Source organism: Pipistrellus kuhlii, unplaced genomic scaffold, assembly GCF_014108245.1.
Source record: "Pipistrellus kuhlii isolate mPipKuh1 unplaced genomic scaffold, mPipKuh1.p scaffold_m20_p_2, whole genome shotgun sequence".
Lineage (NCBI taxonomy): Eukaryota > Metazoa > Chordata > Mammalia > Chiroptera > Vespertilionidae > Pipistrellus > Pipistrellus kuhlii.
This window is the reverse complement of record NW_023425515.1, coordinates 167827144-167844017: the sequence shown is the minus strand read 5'-3', so window position 1 is coordinate 167844017 and position 16874 is coordinate 167827144. Positions and strand designations below refer to the sequence as shown.

The window sequence follows — 16874 nt, the reverse complement described above, 5'->3', positions numbered from 1 at the left end:
CCCGGGTTTGATTCTGGGCAAGGGCATGTACCTTGGTTGCGGGCACATCCCCGGTAGGGGGTGTGCAAGAGGCAGCTGGTCAATGTTACTCTCTCATCGACGTTTCTAGCTCTCTATCTCTCTCCCTTCCTCTCTGTAAAAAATCAATAAAATATATATATATTTTTTTTTATTGACTTCAGAGAGGAAGGGAGAGGGAAAGAGAGATAGAAAAATCAATGATGAGACAGAATCATTGATCAACTGCCTCCTGCATCCCCACCCCCACCCCACACTTGGGATCGTACCTGCAACCTGGGCACATACTCTGACTGGGAATTGAACTGTGATCCCTGATTTATGGGTTGAGGCTCAATCACTGAGCCACATTGGCCAGGCAAATCCTACTCATTCTAGAGGTGAGGAAGCTGAGACTCTGCCTCCACTCAGCATACCTATACAGTCCCAGCCCCTTCTGGTCTAGACAAGAGCTAAGAAACCAGGTCCTTTCACATAAACCCTGCCACCAAGATGTCAGCGCTGGGAAGGGCTGGACTTGCAGTTTGGGACTGGTGGTTTATCAAGGCAGTGCTGTGGGTTCACTGCTCCCACAGGCCACCCTTTCACCAAGGGGGTCAGTGACCACATCACCAAAGCCGCTGGGACTCCTCAGACCTTCTCATCCAGGGCCACTCAAAACCTAAGACTGGAAAGTATGTGAGCCAGAATTATGGGAGAGGGGAGGGGGCAAAGGATTGGTTGCACACTCCCTCCCCATGAACCCCTCCACCTGGTCTCTCCTGGGCCTCACGGCTGACCCCCCGCAAACCCAAACACCTCTACCCCAGCCTAACCCACTGCTGCCCGGAAGAGCAGCATCCCAGCATCTCCACCTCTCACGAGCAGTCAGCAGGTGCCAATTATTAGACACACCTCATCTCTACTAGTTCACTATTTTTTAAAATTAATGCTCGGCTATCTACTATGTTATTTCGTTCATTCACAAAACACTTTCACCTCTGTGATTTCCATTGGCCCTGTGAGGTCTACGAGGTAAGGATCACTGTCCCTACTTGCCAGGTAAGGCAAAGAAGACACAGAGAGAAGAACAACTTTGCTCAAGGTCACTGACACACTTTGGAAGTGTCAGACTAAGACTTAAGACTTCTGTAAGGTTCCTCTGTATTCTGCTGTCTACCAAGCACAGGACCAAGCGTATTCACTGTAAACTCAGACTGAGCTAGATGCTGACAAAAACCCTTGGTCCTTGTCTCCATGGAACTTCTAGGCTATCCAGGAAAATAACTCATGCATGCATGTGGAGACTTACTCTGTTCCTGGTGGTACCCCATTGGACAGATGGGGAAATGGAAGTTTCAGGATAGTTAAGCAGCTTATCCCACTAAATGTTGGAACCAGGATTGCATCAGGTCTCCTCTTTCCCAATTCAATGCTATTTTTAGCATAATGAACATGTCCCAGGTTAAAAAAATATGGATCTGAGAGTAAGGGTTGGAGAAATCCAGCGGGAAAAAAAAGAAATAATCTATTCACTCAGCAAACATTTAATCATGAGCAAGATTTGGGGCCTGGTGCTTGGGACACAGAGTCTAAGACCTGGTCTCATTTCTCAAGGAACTCAGTCTAGCAGAAGATTCAACCCTGCACTGACGTGACCAGGATGCTGAGGCAGCATAGAAGAGGGGAGCAGCACGTCAAGGGGCTTAGAGAAGGTTCCTCAGAGGAGGGGGTCATAAACGAGGCATTGCTCCCTAGCTTTAATGCCCTCAGGATGGCATAGTACTCCAACTCCTTCATTTGGTATACAAGACTTTCATAATGAAGCCATGCTCAACTCTTAGCCTCTAATCCCTCCCTATTGCCTGTTAATCCCTTCTCTGGCCCTTCCTTTGGTCTTGGTTTGGGTGGGGGTCCTCTTTAGGAAGCCTGACACCCCATACCATCCCAAGCCTGTTAGGTGCCCCTCCTCTGTACTGCCACATGTCCTTGAGCACACCATGTCACTCTTGGCACTCTGTATTGGCATTGCCTATCTTGTCTTCCTCCTCTACTACAGGAGAAGCAATGCGAGTGCATACCAAGGTTCCCTGTGCCCACGCCGAGGCCTAGCAATAGAAGCTGTTCAATGATTGACAAATTAACAGAGTACGTCATCCTGGTGCTTCCCTGAGATCCTCTCCCTGCACCAAAGCCTGGTCAGTGTCCTCCGAGAAGCCTTCTCAAATGAACTCTCAACAATCCAGCTGCTTCACCACACGTGACATCTACCCAACGCTGATGATCTTCCATTTACTCATTTTAAAAATATATATTTGCTGGTGCACATGACCCGGGCTGCACCCTCAGGGAGCTCCGAGTCTGGTAGGGGAGGCAGACATGTGTAGGGACAATGAAGGCAGCATGGCAAGTGTCCGTGGGACAAGGGGATATCCAGTTGCTGCAGGTGCAAAGGGAGAGAGACTAAGTCGGGGAAGGTTTGACTTGACTGGAGGCAAGTCAGCAGGGATGCCCAGCTGTGACCTTGACTTGCAGCCTGAGGATAGGCAATGGTGTTTAGTAAGGAGGGGTTTTGGTCAGATAGGGGTTGGAAATGGAGGGTGGTCTGAAGAAAACGAGCCATGAGACTGGTGAACAAACAAATGCCTGAGGTTTTCCAGGGAAAGGAAGGAATGGCCAAGCCGGTTCCTCCCCCCACCCCCACCCCCCCACCCCCGGAAACCCTAGGAGCAGCACTGAAGTGAGCAGGTCTAAGTGGAGGGTCCAACAGGTATAGGCACAGGACACAGGGCATCGTCACTCTACTTAGGGACACCCTCCCTCCTCCTCCATGCTCCTACCCCACCCCACCCCTCGAGGCCAACATCCCTCAGCAACAGAAAGCCGGCCTCTCTTGAGCTGGTCCCTCCGAACTAGAGAACTGGAGCTCCCCTCCCCGCTATTCAGACTTCAGTCCAGGGTCACTAGCCGCCCATGGGAAAAGGCACTAGAGATGGCGCTGGGGCTGGGCGCCCTTCGGAACAACTTCCCCCGGGACGCTCACGGCACTCGAGGGACACGCGCTGCTGCTTCCACTCACCTGCGAACTGGACATTCCTAATCGGGGTGGGGGCCCACTCCTTCCCTGCTTCCTGTGCAGCGGAGGGGGACCAGCCACGCAAGGGGCAGCGGCGCTGGCCCCCAGGCTTAGCCCTGGCTCTTAGCTCACAATCCCTGACAGACAGGGGAGGGGCGGCCGGGCTTTGGCTGGCGAAAGAGGGGCCTCAGTTTGCTGGGGAGCCCTAGGCCTTGTAGTGAGTGTGGTACGGTTGGAGGGATCTGGAGAGGGGACTACTTTCGGTCATGGCGAGTGTGGTGCGGCTTGGCAGGTGAAGAGAACAGAACGCATGGCGAGTGGGAGGTGGACTGGAAGGGAGTTGGGAGGTAAGCCTGTAAAGGGATAGATGCTGGGATCCAGACTTAGGCAAGGCTTGCACTGTGAGGTGCACTGGTGTATCTTGGTTCCCCTAAGAACAGTTAGGCATATATCAAGTCTCCTCCACCATCCCACCCCCATATTTGTTGGATAGACAAGCTGAGTAATTTATACCCAGGCCTGAAAATAGTAAATTTATATATATATATATATATATATATATATATATATATATATATATATATATATATATATATATATATATACACATACATATACAGATATACAGATATATATATTTATTTATTTATCATCAATATATATATTGATTCCAGAGAGGAAGGGAAAGGGAGAGTTAGAAATATCAATGATGAGAATAATTGATTGGCTGCCTCCTGCAAGCCCCCTACTGGGGATGGAGCCTAAGGGTCCACAGGCCCAAACCAGCTAGGGCAATTACTTTTTTTGTGTTGTTTGTTTGTTTTAATATATTTTATTGATTTTTTACAGAGGAAGGGAGAGAGAGAGAGTTAGAAACATCGATGAGAAACATCAATCAGCTGCCTCCTGCACACCCTCCACTGAGGATGTGCCTGCAACCAAGGCACATGCCCCTGACCAGAATTGAACCGGGGACTCTTCGGTTGGCAGGCCGGCACTCTATCCACTGAGCCAAACTGGCTAGGGCTAGGAAGGTTTCATTTTAAATAGGAAAGTGACATGGGCAGTTTGGGTCAGAAAGATTATTCTGGCAGCCAGGGTGGAGGAAGGCTGTGTAATACTGCATGAGAGATGAGCTGCAGGCAGGAGCAATGCCGCATTGTTGGTCAGCAACTGAAGGGAATGGGAAGTAGCCAGACTAGGAGCCAAGGTGAGATGGAATCCCGAGTGGGAGAGGAATGAGGGAGAAGGTAAGAGCCTCTCTAGTGAATAGATTTGGCCACTTGGATGAAGAGTGTCCTACAGAAAGAATTTTGTTGATATTAGGTAGGACCCCAGGCACCAGTTCTAACATCTGCCTCACATTCTCCCACCTACCCAGCCACTACATTAGAGAGGATTTGCAAAGAGCAGGGGCGGAGTTAGGAATGCCTAGCAACCTGGAGGGGAAAGAAACAATACAGAATCTAGAGTGTATCCTGAGTGGCTACTAGCCACAGAGCACTGTGCTCAATGCTTTACCGACAGTATCATCATTTATTAGATTTTCTCAAATGCCCAAGATATTAGCATTCCCCTTCTCCAAAAGAGGAAATAGGGGATTCATTGATTTTATTGAAAGTTGCACCATTAATAATTCGTGAAGCTGAGACCTCAACACAGTCTGACATGAAAAGTCAGATAAAGGTGTCTGAGGAACTAAAAGAAAGAACCAGGATGGAGGCAACTAAAGGTGTGCGGCAAGTTCAAGCCAAGGGCCAGATTGACTGCTATCACTTGTGTTTCTCTTAATTTGTCCATGCCATGTGGTCCATTAAGGCAGTAAATTAAAAACTGTAGCATAGCCTAAACCGGTTTGGCTCAGTGGATAGAGCATTGGCCTGCAGACTGAAAGGTCCCAGGTTCGATTCCAGTCAAGGGCATGTACCTGGGTTGCAGGCACATCCCCAGTAGGAGGTGTGAAAGAGGCAGCTGATCGATGATTCTCTCTCACTCTCTATCCCTCTCCCTTCCTCTCTGTAAAAAATAAATAAAATATATTTTTTTAAAAACAAAACAAAAAACTGTAGCATAATGGTTATAATACTGGCTTTAACTTTTAACCAAGTTATATTCCAGCACTAACACTGACAAGCTGTGTAAACTTGAACAAGTTACTTTGTTTCATGAACTTATATTCTAGCCTGTAAAATGGGATTATATAAATCGCTTAGCACAAAGTTCTATTATTATTATTATTATTATTATTACTACATGATCATGCATTTGTTAGCTGAAACTTCCCCGAGGTTTCCTTCAGAAGAGAAAAGCAGTAGTAGCTAAGAAAGTTCCTCTTCTCCATCTTCCAGAAGTTTCTAGCTTCTTCCCATTCTGGATTCCACAGGAAGTGAAGAACAGGAATAGTAAGGTTATGCCGAAACAGGTTTGGCTCAGTGGATAGAGCGTCAGCCTGCGGACTGAGAGGTCCCGGGTTCAATTCCGGTCAAGGGCATGTACCTTGGTTGCGGCCACATCCCCAGTAGGGGGTGTGCAAGAGGCAGCTGATCGATGAATCTCTCATCAATGTTTCTAACTCTCTATCCCTCTCTCTTCCTCTGTAAAAAATCAATAAAATATTTTTTTTTAAAAAAGAATAGTAAGGTTAGACAATCTGCCCTTGTGATAATATGGTAGCCTCTAGCCATATCTGGCTCTTCAGCACTTAAAATATGACTAGTCCAGAGACATGCTGTATGTGCAAAATGCACACCAGAGTTTGAATATTGTTTTAAACAATAAAAATAACTAATATTTTTAGTATTATCTATTGAAATGTTAATATTTTGCGTATACTGGATTAGTACAATGTATTATTAAAGTTAATTTCATCTGTTTCTGTTTTTTTAAATATAGCTACCAAAAATTTTAAAACCACACATGTGGCTCATATTGTATTTCTTCTAGCTACATTGACTGAGATCCTTTGCAGGATATAAATAAACGCAGAGCTCCAGATGTCCACCTATTCATCCGTTCATTATTAGAGTATTTATTATGAGCCAGGCACTATTTTGGGTGCGAGGGATATAGCAGTAAACAAGGCAAACGCCATTTCTGTCCTATTGGGAAAGGCAACCAATAAGGTCTGCTCATGATAAGGGCCATGGAAAACAAAACAGTCAGAGTGATTTTGGCATGAGAGTTGGTATTTCTGATAGGGTCATCTATGCAGTAGTATTTGAGCAGGACCTAAATGATGAGAAGATGCAAATCATGCAGATCGTGGGGGATATTCCAGGCAGATGGAGCAGCAAATGCAAAGGGTCTGAAGCAGGAACAAGCTTGGTGTGTTAGGATGGAAATGTCAGCAGGAACACGGTGAATACTGACAGTGGCAAATCACCTAACACCTTGGTAAAACGTTTGGATTTTATTCTAAGTTAATGAGAAATTGTTTGGTTATTATTATATAGAGGTGTTGTGACCTGCTTTATTTTTTTTATATAAATTTTTTAAAATATATTTTATTGATTTTGTACAGAGAGGAAGGGAGAGAGATAGAAACATCGATGAGAGAGTGTCATCGATCAGCTGCCTCTTGCACATCCCCTACTGCGGACATGCCCGCAACCAAGGTACATGCCCTTGACCAGAATCGAACCCGGGACCCTTCAGTCCCCAAGCTGACGCTCTATCCATTGAGCCAAACCGGTCTCGGCTGCTTTATAATTTTTAATGATGATGCAGACAGTCTCTGTGGAGACAGAATGAAGGATGAGAACAGAGGTGGGGAGACAAGGATACTGCATTCGTGTATGCTAGAAATGTTGGTGTTGTAGACTCAGAGGGTAGTGGTGAAAGTGGTCTGAAGCAGTTGGATTTGGGCTATATTTTAAAGACAGAGCTAAGATGACTTGCTGATTGGTGTGGGGAGAACAAATGAAATCAAGGATGACATAGATTTTTGGCCTTGACAACAGTGTGAGATAGGTGCTGATGGAAATATGCAGACAAAACTGGTGATGAAACAGGTTTTTAGACAGAACTCGAGACTTCCATTTTGGACATGGTTAAGTTTGTAATGATCTACCTAATAAAGGTGATGTGCAAATTAGGCCAGGACTCGGTAACAGATCACGACCAGACAGGTTGCGCGCGCAGGTGAGACCCGGAGCGGAGACAGAGGCAGCGGCCGGGGGGCCTGCCTGAGCTGGCACAGCAGCTCGAGTGGCCCAAGAGCAGACACAGGCAGGGGAGCCGGGGGACACTGCGATTCAGGCACGGGTCCTGGCCCCCAACAGGGTGCCTTCTCGCACGGTGGGAGACAGGGCGCCTCCTCGCGTGATTTCCATCTCACACTGGGCCTCTAATGTCAAAAAAGGCTCTTGCATAAACAGTTTGAGTGAAACTTGAGGGAGAGATCAGTCAGCAGCATAAGGTGGTATTTAAAGTCAAGGAAATGGATTAGAGAGAAAGTCAACAGGGCCAAGGGTTTGGCCCAGAGCAGTTAAAAATGTGCCAGGAGCCCTAACGGGTTTGGATAGAGTGTCAGCCTGCGGTATGAAAAGTCCCAGGTTCAATTCCCGTCAAGGGCATATACCTTGGTTGTGGGCACATCCCAGTAGAAGGTGTGCAGGAGGCAGCTGATCGATGTTTCTCTCTCATCAATGTTTCTAACTCTCTATCCCTCACCCTTCCTCTCTGTGAAAAATCAATAAAATATATATATTTTTAAATGTGCCAGGACACTGAAAAGATGCAATTGGTGAAGTAGGAGAAAAGCAGATAGATGATAATTCCAAATCAAAATGAAGGAGGAAAAAAAAACATTTCAAGCAGAGAGTGGACAACTGAACCAAACGCTGCTTGAGACTACAAAGGCCTAATTGCTCCAGGCACTTAGGAGCTGCGTCCTCCCAAGCTCCAACTCCTTAATAAACACTTTCTTGTGAAGGAGAAGGGTGTTCCATTGCTTATGAGTTGTGTGACTTTACATAAGATCAAGCTGATCTTTGCAGATGGGTTGGAGAGGGGATAGAAGAAAGTTGCCATGTTGGGGAGACCCATGTAACAAGGATCTACGGGCAGACTCTGTGATTTGAGAGGCTGACCCTCCCAACATCTGGCCATTGTGCTTTCTCAGATTTTCCAGTCACTCCAGCAAAGCAGATGAGCAGAGAGGGCAAATCAAACCTCACCAATAGCGCAGAAATACCATAATCACACACTCTGGCGCAGCCAAGGCAAGTTGTTTATCATCCTCCATTACACAACATCCTTGTTCCCCGATAAATTTATTAGTAGTAACCCACTGTGCAATATTGCACGCGTAAGGCTGCCCGCTGCTTCCACAGGGCCGGAAGGAACCGCAGCGTGCCGCCGGGAGCGGCGCTGCTTCCACAGGAGCCACGCGGCTTCTCTGGGAGGTGTGAGCGAGCTGCCGGCGCCCACGGGAGGCGGGAGGAAGCCTCGCCGCTTCCACGGGAAGCGGGAGGGACCCGTGTTCATTCCATGGGAGGTGGGAGGGAGCTGCACCTCTACCATGGGAGCAGGGAGGGACTCATGCTTCTGCAGGAGGCGTGCCCACCATCTCCCTTGGGGCCTGCATTCCGTCTTAGAGGCTGCAGGCCAGCTCCCCTCCCCCATCTTTCTCTCCACCACCACCAACCCCCCCCCCCCCCAACCGCCCTTCCCCGTCCCTGTCCTGTCCATGTCCAGCTCCGGGGGACCAGCCTGAACCAGGCACAGTGACTAAGCAAGCATTCTGCCAGGCCGCTCACGCTGCCCACTCTCAGCAGCTACCACCCCCTCATACCCTCCTCACCCCCGCCAGGACTGGGGGACTCTGGCGGGGCTGAGAGGACTGGGCACCGCCATCTTGTGGCCATGGGTGCCATCATCTTTGTGATGGAATGTTTAATTTGCATATTACCCTTTTATTAGATAGAATTATTTTAAATATATTTTTATTGATCTCAGAGAGGAAGGGAGAAGGACATCAATTATGAGAATCATCAACCCACTGCCTCCTGCATGTCCCATGCTGGGATCAAGCCCGTAACCCAGGCATGTGCCTTGACCAAGAATCAAACCATGACCTCCTGGTTCATAGGGAACACTCAACACTGAGCAATGCCGGCCGAGGTTCCTGATGAATTTGTAGCTTGACTGCACCAACTGTTTAAGTAACCTACACCCAATCTTAAAGACTAGTGACCTTAAAAATTAAAACCAGTCCCCTATGGAAATGCTTGCCAACTTTTTTATGTGAAGAAAAAAATCTTCTTTCTGTAATACTCTGACTTAGGAGAACAGAGGGAGACAAAGGAGAAAGAAAGTACATTAGCCAGCATGCTGAAACTGACTGGTTGGGTGTTTGACCCAGAGAGGATCCCAAAAAAGACCAACGTGATTCATTACTATCCCAACTAAAACTAATAATGACAGCATTACAACCACACAGGGTCTCCTTCCAAGAAGTTCATGATTCACTTACACATCCTCAATTCTCCTGCCACCTCCCATCAAGGCAGAGAATGGGAGCAACAAGGAGGTGACAGGTCCTTGCCGTGAGAGCTGTTTGTCAGAGTCCATTTTCAGTGAGGCAATCCCTGGAAATTGAGGTCAGGCGTTGGAGGTAGGGCCATTGGCTGGCTTAGCAACTTGTCCACTATGCTGATTTTAGCATCTTGCTTCTCAATGTCCTCAAAGGGAGTCCAGGACAAGTCATGCTGTAGCTTGTAAGCACCAATGAAGGGATGTGGACAACTCGTTCCCCATTCCTAGAGAAGGCAAAGGAGTCGGTTCTGAGTAGGATAAGATGTAAAGACATTTCCTAATTATGCCACAATTGTTTGGCTTTTTACTTCAGACCAGTTAGAATCATCCTAGAAAGCCTAACATTACACATTACAGATCCCTCCCTTTGCAGACATAATGGCTGTGAAATAATGTAAGCACATGTATGTTTTTCAGAATCATATTGGGGCTCACACATATTTCCCATTTCCTGGGAAACCATTTACCAACCCCTATGCCTACATTTTCACACACATGCCAAGAATTTCTCAAAGACTAGGAGTAGACTTTTTGTGCAAAAATAAATGGTCTTACCTTTGGAGAAATAATAGAAAAATACTGCTGACCACTCTCCCGTTGATAAAGGTAGTAAATGTTGCCAGGTTTTTTCACTATATTACAAGCTATATGGTGCAAGTCAGCATCTCTGCGAGCATCTTCTAATACCTAAGAACCAGAGAAAGGTAACAAATTGGGTATTGGAGGTAACAGGCACTCATATTTAGTGATCATCCCAATTAAAATCTAGAAACTGTTTAATATTTATAATATGATCTTGCTTCCTCCCCCGTAGCAAAAAATCACTGCTGGGATCAGATGGTTCTGCAGAGATTAAAAATTAGACTCTAATTTTACTGTGCTGTAAAAATTCTTTTAGAATATATTTCAAAATATTAAGTATTAATGGCTTTGAGTGATTTTTATATTTCTTTCCTACTTTTCTGTAGTAAGTACATTGCTTTTATAACTGAAAAATATTTTTACTTCAAAATGCTTTAGCTCACTGAACTTTCTCCTAGTCAAAAAAATTAGCTTATACTTAACCTCTTGGACTTATTTTATTTTGCACAATACCTCAATATTTCTAGAAGGTACTGAAGACTAGTTACATGATTATAAGTCAATACTATGAACTAAATGAGGAAAACGAAGTCCTGCCTAAAAGCCATGACCCACCTTCCTGGCTTGTTCTTGCAAATGCTGGATTTGCTCAGCTATCACTGTTAGCTTGTTGGTGGCATTCGCCCGGACGAATTCATCAGCCTAAAGGGGAGAGAAACCAAACTGTGGGTCAAGAAAGGATCATCTTGTGATGTTCTTATTTAGATCCCGTTTATGAAGAATTGCATCAACATCTTCGCTTATGCTAAAATATTTTCCCCAACCTCACCATTCCCCCACGAATTCTCATTCATCTCAAAGCCCAGTTCAAATAGCAATGCTAATGAGAAGCCAGCCCTGACATGACCCCACACCACAGAATTAAGTGCCCTTTTCTATTGCCCACAGCTTTCTGCCCTTTTCACTCTGTTCTAATCACACTGGACTACTTTGGTCTACCAACATACCCTGATTTCTCTCGCTACCAAATATACTGATTATGTATATTTGATTCCATCGAATACATCCCTCCACCCCACTAACCCCACTTATTCCTTAGGCCTCCATTTATTTTCTCATGTTTAAACATTTCTGAAATCAGGGCTGAGTTTTCCATGAAAATGTATGATATGGCTCTTATCACCTGTTATGTAAGAATCTAGCTATATACAGAGAGTATCTATTCATCTGATCAATACCTTAATTGAACTTATATTTACATTCATAATTATTATTTAAAATGTTTATGGTGTAGACCTGAAACAAAGTTATAATGTACACATAAGACTGCCTGTGATGTGCTAGAAAAGTGTGTGAAAGCAAGGGAAATTGCTTAAAATAAAATAAAATAAACTTGAAAGCTAGGAGAGATGATGTAACTAATTAATGTATTGGGAAGGATTATCACTCAGGCCTCAGAAATCTGTCAAAAACTTTCAGCTTACTTTCAAGAAAAGCTGACTGATTTCCAGTGGCATACAATTAAATTAAGAAAAGGAAATTAGGAGTCTAACTTGAATTTGAACTAAAGAATAATAATAAAATTTGCCGGTTAGTTTAGAGAGCTTAATGTAAAATCAGCCAGTGTTATGAGTGAACAGAAATAATTGAGTTAGTTGAATCAATCATTTATCTGTTCCACAAATATATATTTAGTAACTACTGTGTGTCAAACACCGTGCTAAGCCCTGGTGCATTGACATACCTTTGTCAAGATTACATCATCTCTCCTAGCTTTCAAATCTAAAACAATTGTCCGTTAGAATATAAAACAAGTTGCATATGTAATTTTAAATTGTCTTGTAGCTGTGTTAAAAGTAACTAAACTTAATTCTAATAACATTTTATTTAACCAATATATCAAAAGCTTATCATTTTCAACATGTAATTAATATTTTAAAAATTGTTAATAAGCCTTGCTGGCATGGCACAGTGGTTGAGCATAGTCGACCTATGGACCAGAAAGTCACGGTTTGATTCCCGGTCAGGGCACATGCCCGGGTTGAGGGCTCGATCCCCAGTGTGGGGCGTGCAGGAGGCAGCTGATTAATGATTCTCTCTCATCATTGATGTTTCTATCTCTCTCTCCTTCCCTCTCTGAAATAAATAAAAATATATTTTAAAAATAATAAAAGTAAGATATTTTACATTTCATATTAATAATTACATTTCATATAAAATACATATATTTTATACTCACAGCACCTATCAATTTTGGATGCTAAATTTTCATTGGAAATACTTAATCTATATTTGGACTTCATAAAATTTACAGTTGAGTTGATTCATATACTCAAATTGTTCCAAATATACTTATGGGTAAAAGTTTCCAATAACTATCAGGTTTTTTAATTAAGTTAATTAAAATTATATAAAATTTAAAATTTAGTTTCTCAGTTGCACTAACCATAAATTCCAAGTCCTCGAAAGCTATTATATAGCTAGTAGCTACCATATTATATAGCACAGCCCTGCAGTGAGTAATACAGACACCAAAAATTAAAGTTAATATTACATGTACTTAGAATAATGATGCACTATTATGAAGGAAACAGCCATAATCCTGTGATAGAAATGGATCAAAGAAAACAAATGAAATAACTGGTTTAATAACAGGGAGCGATGAGGATTGCAGGAAGTGGAACCCATGTGTAGAGGCACTCACTAATAATTTATTTATTTTTTTATTTTTTTAAAAGACTTTTATAGTGTTGGAAAGTGCTAGGCATGAAATGCGGTTGTGTTTTTTTTTTTGTTTGTTTGTTTGTTTTCAATATATTTTATTGATTTTTTACAGAGAGGAAGAGAGAGGGATAGAGAGAAACATTGACGAGAGAGAATCATCCACCAGCTGCCTCTTGCACACCCCCTGCTGGGGATGTGCCCGCAACCAAGGAACATGTCCTTGACCGGAATCAAACTTGGGACCTGATTTCAGTCCACAGGCTGATGCTCTATCCACTGAGCCAAACCGGTTTCAGAGGCACTCACTCATAATTTAGATGGGGTAGGATATGGCCTTTTACAGACAAAAGGCCTCAGGCAGGATGTGACATTGTCTTGGATCTGAATGAAAGGGACACGCATGCAAAAAACTGGCTAAGCTTCCAGGCATTTCTGAAGCCAGTGCAGCTGAAGAGTAGTTAGTAGGGGTGAGAAGGGGGAGGGTGAAAAAGAGGGCAGGGACCGGATCACGGCCCAAGACAAAAGACAAAAGAATGTTCATTTTGTTCCAAAGACAATGAGGTACCTTATGGCCAATGATAGAGTAGCTGGTTTCTAGAACTAAAGTAGTTCATTTTTCTTAAGGTGGTGGCAGCAAATCTGTTCCTTGTAAACACAAGAGCCTAATCAAAACAGAAATGAGAGTACCCATAATTACTAAGCATAAACTCTGGCCCAAATCCTTCTGAGGCCCTTTACATTTTTATGATTTAATTCTCATAACGCCTTATAGAAGTTGGATATGACTTTCTCATTTTAGGAATTAGACTCAGAAAGGTGGAACAACCTGTCCAAGGTTTCACAGCTAATCAATAGCAGTTGAAGATTTGAACACAGATCAGTCTGATGACAAATTTCAGAGCTTTCTACACACATATTAATAATTAAAAGGCACATCAGAGATCAGTCCTGCTGGAAAGTACATTACTGCCCAGTATACAGGCAGTAAATATTCTTGATTCAATTTGTTTGTCTCTAGTGTTTTTGCTTCACCTTCTCAAACAATGAAGCACCACAATAATGTATCCTCTGTATCTCACGAGACCATAGGCTGAAGAAAGAAACTGTATCCCTTCATTCTTTGTTTCAGGACATTGTAATACACATGGTTACTCAGTGACCCATGAAAATGTTTGCCTAAAAATTGTCCCTGGAAGCCTTCCTCCCAATAAGAGTGATCTGATTAAACAGACACGTGACATTCTTCTAATCCAGAAAAGTTATACTTTGCTCCCTACCTATCTAGAAAAAAGAAGGCACAACGTTTAAATCAAAGGAGCTTTCCTAAACATTTGAATATTTCTTAATTTAAAAAAATTAAAAACCCTGACGTACAGAGATGTATATGGTGAGGGAATTCAAGCACATTATTATACAAAAATCTCTGAACATTATCAAGGCCAAATGTATATTATAAGCTTTAATAGAGGCCCAGTGCACGAAATTCATGCAATGGGGGAGAGGAGGCCCCTCAGCCCAGCCTGCTCCCTCTCGCAGTCCAGGAGCCCTGGGGGAGGGGGCAGGCTGTCCGACAACTGGACATCCTTAGCACTGCCACGGAGGCAGGAGAGACTCCCGCCACCACCACTGCACTCACCAGCAGTGAGCCCAGCTTTTGGCTGAGCGGGGCACATCAGCGACCTGTGGCTCCCCGGTTCAGTCTATTTGCGTATTAGCCTTTTATTATATAGGATTATTGTTATTATTTTTATTTTTTTTAATATATTTTATTGATTTTGTACAGAGAGGAAGGGAGCTAGAGAGCTAGAAACATCGATGAGAGTGAGTCATCGATCAGCTGCCTCTTGCACACCCCCCACTGGGGATATGCCCGCAACCAAGGTGCATGCCCCCGACCGGAATCAAACCCGGGTCCTTTCAGTCCCCAAGCCGACGCTCTATCCATTGAGCCAAACCGGTTTCGGCAGGATTATTATTATTTTTATTAATCCTCACCAGAGGATATTTTCCCCATTGACTTTTAGAGGGGGAAAGAAAGAGAAGGAAGAGAAAGAAACATCGATGTGAGAGACAGATAGATTGGTTGCCTCCACCTACTGGGGAATGGTGCCCTTGACAGGGAATGGAACCTGGGATCCTTTGGTGTGGGCTGATGCTCTACTACTGAGCCACACCAGCCATGGCTATTATTTGTTTAATCCTCACTTGAGGATATGTTGTTGTTGTTTTAATATATTTGTATTGATTTCAGAGAGGAAGGGAAAGTAAGAGAGAGAGAAAAATATCAATGATGATAAAAAGAAACATCGATGAGAGAGTCATTGATCAGCTGCCTCTTGCATGCCCCCCTCCTGAGGATCTAGCACACAACTAGGGCATGTGCACTTGACCAGAATTGAACCCAAAACTTCAGTCTGCAGTCTGGCGCTCTATCCACTGAGCAAAATCAGCTAGGACCTGAGGATATGGGGGGGGGGGAGAGAGACAGACAGACAGACAGACAGACATCGATATGACAGATATTTGTCTCCCATCTGCCCCTGGACCAGAGGTCAAATCCACCAACTTTTTGGTATAGACCACTCTCCAACCAACTGAGCCACCCGCCAGGGCACTATCATAAGCTTTAAAGCAGCAGGACTCAGTAGAAATTGAAGAAGGTTCTATAACTGGAGGTCTTGGTAAGAGATTAGATGGAATTTGGTTCTTTTAAAGCTTTGGATCTAGGAGCTCTCCTAAGTCTAAACTCTGCATCTTATAAGGAAGCTGAGGACCATAGAAAAGTAATTTGCCTGAAGTCATAGCACAAGTTAGGGATTAAAACTCATGTGTGTAATATGTACACAGATAATAATTTAATTAAAAAATGTAAAACAAAAAACCTCATGTGTGTAAATTCCAATGCTTTTCCCGTTATGTCACATTTCCTCTTTATTTTACTCTTTTAGCAATCAATGTCCATGCACTGGGCCTGTAGGACAGAGGCCAACCTAGGGTCATTGCCCTTCTAGATGCTAACTTCTAAAAGCTCTCAGGTCACAGATAAAAGATCTTATGGGGAGACAGTTTTAAGGAGACTATGCATCGCTGCAGAACCTGCATAACAGTGTTCTGGAAACTTCCCAGGAAACTTCTCAAGTGTCAAATGAAAAGAACAACTTCTGTCCTGCCTACCTCACAGGCTTGTCCTAAGGCTCCCCAAAAATCATGAACACTGACAGTGCTGCGCAAACCTTCCCACCAAGGGAGATTGTGGGCACGCCAGCTGCCGCTGAAGGAACCTTTGGTCTCAGCTCAAGTTCGAGACCAGACTCGCAGTGACAATCAGGTTTTCCTGTGTGGAAGATGGAGACAAGGACACTGCTACCCCACACTAAGTGGTGGTGGTGGGGTCCGAGTCGTAAGGCGCAGGACCAACAGTGGAGGAACATGGTTACTGACGTCCCCGGCCGCGCCTCCTCACCTTCTGTACTTGCTCTGCGAGCGCCACGAGGTCTAAGGGGTCCCCGGCCCGGTGGGTGAGGTAGGGGCTCACCAGGGCCAGGCCGGCGGGGTTCGGGGTGAGCTCCACCAGGGCTCCTGCGACACACACCCGGGAACACAGGCCGTGAGCGCCCGCCCTCGGCCTCCCGCGGATCCCGGCAGACGAGCTGCCCCGTGAGGGACTCTCTTCCCCTTCTGATTCCCGCCCCGCGTACCTCCCGGATGGGTCGCCGAAGGAACTTGGTTTCCAGGGACCCCTTCAGTCCCCCCGGGCGTCGCTGGGTCCTCCATGGCAGCAGCTAATCTTCCCTACCTCCAGTGGGCCGCGGCGGAAGAGCATGCGCATAAAAGCCCGTGGGCGGAGCTTCCTTGGTCGCTGGCCAATGGCGTCAGAGATGCGGAGCGCAGAGGCGGGACTCCGAGTGACGCACAGGGTTCCGCTGAGGGGTGGAGCCCTGCAAGCCTCCAGTACACG

General features: G+C 44.9%; 1 protein-coding gene and 1 long non-coding RNA gene across 2 annotated transcripts; one reads left to right on the top strand and one right to left on the bottom strand.

The window, feature by feature from the left end:
- The first annotated feature begins 5346 nt into the window (after positions 1 to 5346).
- LOC118724649 lies at positions 5347 to 5841 on the top strand. Its single transcript, XR_004989664.2, has 2 exons — positions 5347 to 5480; positions 5714 to 5841. It is a non-coding gene; the product is annotated as an uncharacterized LOC118724649 (long non-coding RNA).
- A 3461-nt stretch (positions 5842 to 9302) lies between these two features.
- Positions 9303 to 16761, bottom strand: CUNH1orf50 (chromosome unknown C1orf50 homolog). Its single transcript, XM_036448194.2, has 5 exons — positions 16615 to 16761; positions 16380 to 16495; positions 10808 to 10894; positions 10166 to 10297; positions 9303 to 9834 (listed from the first exon to the last, which is right to left on the bottom strand). Exons 1-5 carry the CDS (start codon positions 16688 to 16690, stop codon positions 9649 to 9651), a joined length of 597 nt encoding a protein of 198 aa, XP_036304087.1. The 5' UTR covers positions 16691 to 16761; the 3' UTR covers positions 9303 to 9648.
- Between the last annotated feature and the right edge of the window lie 113 nt (positions 16762 to 16874).

Excerpts from the sequence above, each read along its gene's own strand:
- CUNH1orf50 (XM_036448194.2), bottom strand. The coding sequence starts at position 16,690 with ATGGAGGACCCAGCGACGCCCGGGGGGACTGAAGGGGTCCCTGGAAAC. Across the intron at positions 16,496-16,614 it reads TTCGGCGACCCATCCGGGAG|GAGCCCTGGTGGAGCTCACC; the intron begins GTACGCGGGGCG and ends TGTGTGTCGCAG. Across the intron at positions 10,298-10,807 it reads TGCAAGAACAAGCCAGGAAG|GTATTAGAAGATGCTCGCAG; the intron begins GTGGGTCATGGC and ends TCTGGTTCTTAG.